Raw genomic sequence first — 7,145 nt, 5'->3', positions numbered from 1 at the left:
ACGTAATTTCTTTTATGGTACCAAAAATCTTTACAAGAACAAATTTCATTCCTAAAATATTAACTATTTTGTAGAACCGATTTTGTGTCATTTGACAAACATTAACCTTTTAATATTTTTATTCAAACTAACCCCTTGTTCTTTTTTAATTTCTTGATCCGTCATTCTTTTCCAAACTTTAATTAGCTGCTTTATTCCATTCCCCACAAGTGGAATAAATTATTCGCAATTGAACAATCTTGTGCTCGGTTTCTTTTATATTCCCGGCATGAGAAAATAAAGCGATCGGTACAATTTAAAACTATACAAAAATTGCAGGATGAAGATCAACTCGTAAGTAGAAAAACAACAATCAAATTTTCATATAATTCATCTGTCAAAAGAATAAAATTACAGAAAACAAAAAAGCAAATTTATTCGAAGGAGGCCAATTACGTAACATCTACCATGTGTACAACTAACAATTTCATAAGAAAAGTAACATCGACCAATTACGCAACCTATAGTGCTGTAGTTTTGGAGGCACGTCAAAGTCTCCATCAGATACATGTGTAATGCTCACGTGCTGTAGTTCAGGAGGCAGGTGAAACTCGCCGAGTCTATATACATTGAGGTATTTAAGATTTGGCATGGCCCCCTCTGCCACCGTTAAACTCTTCACAGAATCCCATCCCAATTTCAAGTATTGTAGGACAGGGAATCCTGCTGGACAGAATATTGGACCAGAGTTGTCCAGCTCGTCACTTAGCACATTCTCTTCTAAGCAAAGTTTCTTTAAGCTCTTCAACTTTCCAAGCTCCGGCATTGGATTTTGTGCAAATCTGGATCTCTTAAGTGTCAATTTGAGAAGGTGTGGTGGAAACAAGCTAGCATCTAAGGTGACATTCTCTGACCAATCTCCATCTAAGTAGAGAGATTGTAAATGTTGATAATTTGGGAGTGCTTTTGGGTAAACAATCTCCATTGAGAGATGAAACCCTTCGATCCCTAGGGAGACCAGGGAAGGCAAAGTTGCAATTAGATTGGTGAATGCAATCGGATCAAAGGGATAAACACGAGTACCTAATTTACATAGGTTGCTTAAGAGGGGCAGCTTATTAGTACAAACCACCCATTGCAAGGTCTGGATATTTTTTAGCTCAGCTGTTGTTTTTGGTAGCTCGAAAATATTATCACACATCACATGCCTCAATGTATCAATTGACCATAAACCATTTGGTGGTACTCCCCGCCTTCCTCGCATATCAAGGGTTTCAAGAGCCTTCATACGATGAAAGGAACATTTCCAGATGGGAATATCACATCTTCTGAACCCCAAGTATTTTAGGTGAACCAACTTTTCTAATCCCCTGATCAGGTCAACATCATGGTTATTGACTCCCTCAAGTTGTAGAACTTTCAGTAGCCTAAACTTACGGAAATTGGATATTTGGGTATAATTCCAGCCATATTCCCCAAACAATAATAAAGAACGGGCATATTCTAAGTACAAAAGGTTATTACGCATGTGGAAATTATCATCACCGTATTTCAAGGAATGAAACGAAGCCCGTCGGATTTCTTTGTTCGGCTTTTTGGAATCTGATTCTTCTGAGAAAACCATAACGAAGTTTTCTTCCTTGGCTTTGTGCATTGCTAAGTCGCGGAGAAGATCATGCACTTGGAAGCACTTGATTGAACCATTCACGTGTCGGCTTGATACTTGAATCATACTTCTGAAATAATTTTGGTTTATAAACAAGTCAGGAATACATAAAATATTGTTATCATAATAGATTAGTTAATTACTTTCTACATTGAATGTTAAAATTAGTTAATTACTTTCTACATTCAAAATTAAGTTATATATGTTGATCATTTGGATGACTGAAATTAAAATAAACAATTAATGCAATATGTATGTACTACTATAAATAAGAACATTAAATTTGAAGAGAAATATTTGAATGTACATATGTTGGTTAAAAACTCAAAAAAATTTAAATGTACCATTTTCTCAAAAAAAAAATAAACTAAAAAAATAAAGGTTTCTATACAATTATAAATCTATTATGGTCGCATCTATGAGATGTGGACTCAATTACTGGGGACCATATCTAGGGGATGCGGCCCTAGAATAAGGTTCGCATCCGCTATATACGGCCCTATATATATATATATTTTTTTTTTTTTCAAAGTCTAAGAAATTCTCAGAGGATACCAATTTAAATTTAAGTTATAATATATTATTTTATTCTATGGTTATCTTTCACCGAAAACTCTAAAAATTTATTCACTGATATCCGTAAATTTATTTTTATTACAAAAAATCCAATAATATATATTATTTTATTTTATTTTTTGATGATTTTTTACCGATAACCTTAAAATTTTATTCTCCGATAAGCAGATACGAATACGGATACGTATAGTAAATAGATAACAAAATTCAAAACCAAATCCACCTTAAACAGATTCGGATACGGAACGGATAGTCTACGGATACGGATTCGAATACAGATATAAAATAAATAATTATCGAATAATTAATTCATATGAACTTTAATATGCAAATATTAATTAAAAAAATAAGAAGAATAAAACAAAACATAAATAAAATTAAAAAAAAAATGGAAAAGAAAGCAGTTCATATATTTGATCAACATTAATCGGTAATGAATGTTGACTTCATCTACTATGGTTCTACAAATAAAGTTCTCGATATAGAAACAAGCTCTTCAATGGAATGGGTCCAGTCAAAAAGACTGGCTGGCGCTTCTTCTCATGCGAAAAAAATAAAGAAAGAAGAATTTCGGTGCGCTAGAATCCAAGGAAAAAAAGAAGAAAAGTTCCGGACTCCTGTGGACAAACTTAGTCCCACTGCGGTAATCAAAAATAAATCAAGCCCATTATATAATATCCCGCTTTATTAAAGACAAAAATGAAACGAAGGAACCTGATGCAACCAATTATTACAGGTTCGGAATTTAAAGCGCCCATGCGATCTCTTCGTTGAATGTCAACAACAAATTTCAATGCTTGCGATGAAAATTAATCTCAAAGATAAAATAATTATTGAACTTCTTTGTAATTTTTGACTATTGAAAAATAAATTTCTGTTCTGTGAAAAATAATTCAAAGATAAAATAAAATAATATATATGTTATTGACCTTCTTTATAATAAAAAATAATTTATAATTTCAAAAATAAAATAAAATAATATATATGTTATTGAACTTCTCTATAATAAAAAATAATTTAAGGGCTATCGAAAAATAAATTTTGAAGGTCTTCGGTGAAAAATAACCATAAAATAAAATAACATATATGTAAATAGACTTCTTTGTAATAAGAATTAATTTAGGATTATCGGCAAATAAACTTTTAAGGTCTTCGGTAAAAAATAGATATAAAATAAAATAATATATTATAACTTAAATTTGAATTCTTATCATTTGAGAATTCCTCAGATGCGGCCGTGGTAGATTTATAATTGTACATAAATCGTAGTTTTTTAGTTTTTTTTTTTTTGGAGAAATAGTATTTTTAAAAATTTCGGTTAACAACTGTTAGAATTAATAATATTAAAAATAATTGATTTTTACTTTTGAAATTCTGATTCCTTACACAAAATAATACTTTTGCACCCTCTAGTCTCTGAAATATCAAATTTTGATTTTATCCTTAGAATCGTGTTTTAGTATCAAATCGTATTTATTATTTCTTTTGCAACGGAAGTGAAAGATATCGAATTTAGAAAAAGCTTTTGCTGGCACTATTTTAAAAAATAATAATTAGAGCACACTTGGTACAAGGTTTTCGAGGAAGAAGCTATTTATTAGAGAAGAAATCATAAAATATAAAGGGGTGTATATATGATACTTGTAATAAGATATAAAGGGGTGTATATAATGAACGAAACTATATTTTATTGCAAAACATATATCAAATTTTGTAGTAAAGAGTATTGATTATTCTGTTAGTCAGGTCTACATGATTATTTTGTAGTAAAGAGTATTAAAGGCGTTGTAGCTTATTTTGTTCGTCAGGCATTTCATTTCATTTATATATACTTTAATATGGTATTTCTCTACTTCTACTCTATTATGAGAACAAAATTGGAGTATATATCATGTATACCTGAATTTTGTCTTATGAGAAAATTTATTTGTGACAAAAAAATTTGCAAAAATATTGTATAGGAAGGCTGAAATAAATTAAAGGATAAATAAAAAATAAAACATATAACCTTTGAAAAAGTTCGTAGAGGTAATCCTCAGCTATGTCCTCCATCGTTTTCCTCCCTTCTTGTGGTATGAATCCCTCTGCTACCCACATTCTTATCAAACGTCTTGCAGAGATCTGATAGTCCTCAGGAAAAGAAGCAAGATAAAGGAAGCATGCCTTGAGATAATAAGGCATATCTTCGTAGCTCATGGCGAGGACATCCATGCATTCTCTGCCCTCTAAGTGCCAATCCATTGTACGCAACACTCTCTCCCATGCATGATAGTTTCGGCCTTTAGTTATAAGTATACCACCTAGTACCACCAAAGCTAGAGGTAACCCCTTACATTTTTTTGATAGTTCATCGGCGAGCTTCAGGAGATCGCTAGGCAATTCTTCAATAGGTTCTTGATTAGAGTGAACCTTTTTGAGGAGGAGATCTAGGCTTTGCTTATCATCTAAAAAGTTAAGTTCGTAAGGTGCCATATTAGGGTCTGCAGATATTGCAACATTGATAAATCTGCTGGTAATTAGAACGCGACTTCCATTTTTTATATCAGGCAATGCATTTTTCAGGTGATTCCACACATCAACCTGCCATACATCATCAAGAATAATTAGGTATCTTCTGCCACTTATGTTTTTCTTGAGCTCGCTCATTAAATCTTCCACATCTAGCTCCTTCGGTACAGAACCTATGAGCTGACGTAGCATCCTTCTCAAGAGTTCAATTAGACTGAACTGTTGAGAAACTGACAACATTATATGATACTCGAACTCTGCTCTCGCACTGCATATACAAACAAACAAAAATAAACTATTAGATTGATTTCTAGCACAATTTTTAACAATAGTCATCACGGCAACTATATATTCTAAGATATGAGCAATTATTTCCTAGAAATTAATAACTATCTAATTAAATTTTTCAGAACCACTTCAATATATGAATGTCAATAGCGAAACATATTGATAATTATGATTAACAAATAAGTTAACCGCTAATAAATACTGATAAAATGATATTATTGTTGTTGTTATTATTATGATTATTATTTAAATTGGGAATTTAGGAAACACTGTTAATAATAATGACATTGCAACCTTGCTAGTCTTGCAATTATTTATCTCATTATATCATAGTTGAATAAGAAATATCTGCACTTGCCTCTTGTATATCATATGTGCTAGGGTAGTCTTTCCTATACCACCGGTACCCACGATGGTTATGACGGCCCGCCTTTGTGTTTCCTCACGGCGCAGCAACTTCAGAATGTTGTCCCTGTCAGCATGCAGGCCTACGACTTCAGTCTCGTCAACTTCAGAATAAGTAGCTCTCCGAACAGGCAATATGACTGGCTCTCCCACCACTATGTCTTGCAGGGCTACGATTCCATAGTGCACTCTGCTGTTCCAAATCTCTTCAAGTTCATTTTGAACGCTATTGAGCTGAGTGCCAAGTTTGTGGAGCAAATACACCTCCCGGGGCTTGTTCAACAGCTTCTTGAATTTCTGTAAAAAGGTATGATTTTGGTTACATTCAACTTTGATAAAGAATATGTCGATTGCATCCTCGATGCGATATGCCACGTCGCGGAGCTCATTGAGCCAGTTCTGCACCCTCTCATCTTGTTTTCGTCTTGAATCCGCATCTCTCAGGCAGGACTGGATTCGGGTTAGCTCACGCTGCGCCTTTTTGAGTTTCTCCCCAACCCCACCCAAGAACTGAATTTCTTTCTCGATGATATTAGCAAGCTTGCTGACCACGATATTCACAATAATCCCCTCAGCCATTTCTCTCTCTCTCTCTCTCTCTCTCTCTTTGGAAATAATGTGCACTAGTGTAAGGGGATATTATTAGCTAATATGCAGATGACTATGCTAGGCAAAGATAATGTGATTATATAGGCGGGCTAGTACTGGAAAGCAAAAAAAAAAAAATATATATATATATATATATCATTTTTGAAAGGATGCTATGTCTAATTTACCTGGAAAGCTCAATAACACATGGGAATGGGATACCACATATAATCATCATGCATAGTGAAATGTTTTGAGAGAAGTGCTTTTTGGTGTTTTCCTCATAGTTAAATGTTTTTCCTTTTTTTTTAAATAAAAAATTGGATCATGAATGAATGGATAAATCTACTTGTAAAAAAAAAAATTGACTGTAAAAATTCGAACTTAATTTAAACTTTTCAATTTTTCAATTTCACTTAATTTCTTTCTTAATCAGCTAAAATATAATTTGTTTTAGTTAATCATTTCCTATTTTGTTTCAGTACACATCAGCAGCTGCGATTAAGAGGATATTAATTGTTAGCTATAGCAGATTACTATCCTAAAGGCAAAGATATATTGTCTCATTACTTGTGTACTAGCATATTTATTTAATAGTATATTATTCTTTTCTTAGGTGGTTCCATATTCATATCTCTTTCTTGTGCCCAACCGTACTTTTCTTTTTATATTCCTTTCATCCTTTATACTCAATGTCTTACCTTTTTTTTTTTTTGGGAGTATTAAGTGGTGGAGAAGTCTGTTTTGGGTATAAAGGTTGAGAGGGGAATATGAAAATAGTGATTAAGAAGAAAGGGAAATATAAAAACAAAAAAACAAAAAGTTGGAAGCAAGGCATCAACAACAACCTAAAAAAAGAATATCAATCTTTCGTGCATTAATGTCTTCAACACTTTAATCAAAGTATCAATATTTCACAGATATCCAAAACACACATCCACACGCTATGAATAGAAGGAAGCAAGACATGTTTAATTTCCACATGCCATGACTTGATTAACTGAATTTTAGTTAACATTAGAGTTTTTTTAAGAGAAACATCATTTGTCACAAACTTTGCTGAAATGTATAGCTTAAAATAAGTTGAAGAAAATTATAAAGATTAATTCTTCATCAAGTGCAGAATGTAATAAAT

General features: G+C 32.5%; 1 protein-coding gene across 1 annotated transcript; it reads right to left on the bottom strand.

Annotated features, from left to right (window-relative positions):
• Nucleotides 1-303: 303 nt before the first annotated feature.
• Nucleotides 304-6,039, bottom strand: LOC144560905 (putative disease resistance RPP13-like protein 3). Its single transcript, XM_078310126.1, has 3 exons — nucleotides 5,355-6,039; nucleotides 4,230-5,039; nucleotides 304-1,715 (listed from the first exon to the last, which is right to left on the bottom strand). The coding sequence occupies exons 1-3, from the start codon at nucleotides 5,999-6,001 to the stop codon at nucleotides 467-469; spliced, it is 2,706 nt and encodes a 901-aa protein (XP_078166252.1). The 5' UTR covers nucleotides 6,002-6,039; the 3' UTR covers nucleotides 304-466.
• Between the last annotated feature and the right edge of the window lie 1,106 nt (nucleotides 6,040-7,145).

Source organism: Carex rostrata, chromosome 10 (genome assembly GCF_964058835.1).
Source record: "Carex rostrata chromosome 10, lpCarRost1.2, whole genome shotgun sequence".
Lineage (NCBI taxonomy): Eukaryota > Viridiplantae > Streptophyta > Magnoliopsida > Poales > Cyperaceae > Carex > Carex rostrata.
Note: the sequence above shows the minus strand (reverse complement) of the source record. Positions and strands in the feature narration are given on the sequence as shown.

Coding starts and splice junctions, on each gene's coding strand:
- LOC144560905 (XM_078310126.1), bottom strand. CDS start 6,001: ATGGCTGAGGGGATTATTGTGAATATCGTGGTCAGCAAGCTTGCTAAT. Junction 5,040..5,354: donor CAAGTGCAGATATTTCTTAT/TCAACTATGATA, acceptor AAATTGTGCTAG/AAATCAATCTAATAGTTTAT. Junction 1,716..4,229: donor CTCTACGAACTTTTTCAAAG/GTTATATGTTTT, acceptor AAATTATTTCAG/AAGTATGATTCAAGTATCAA.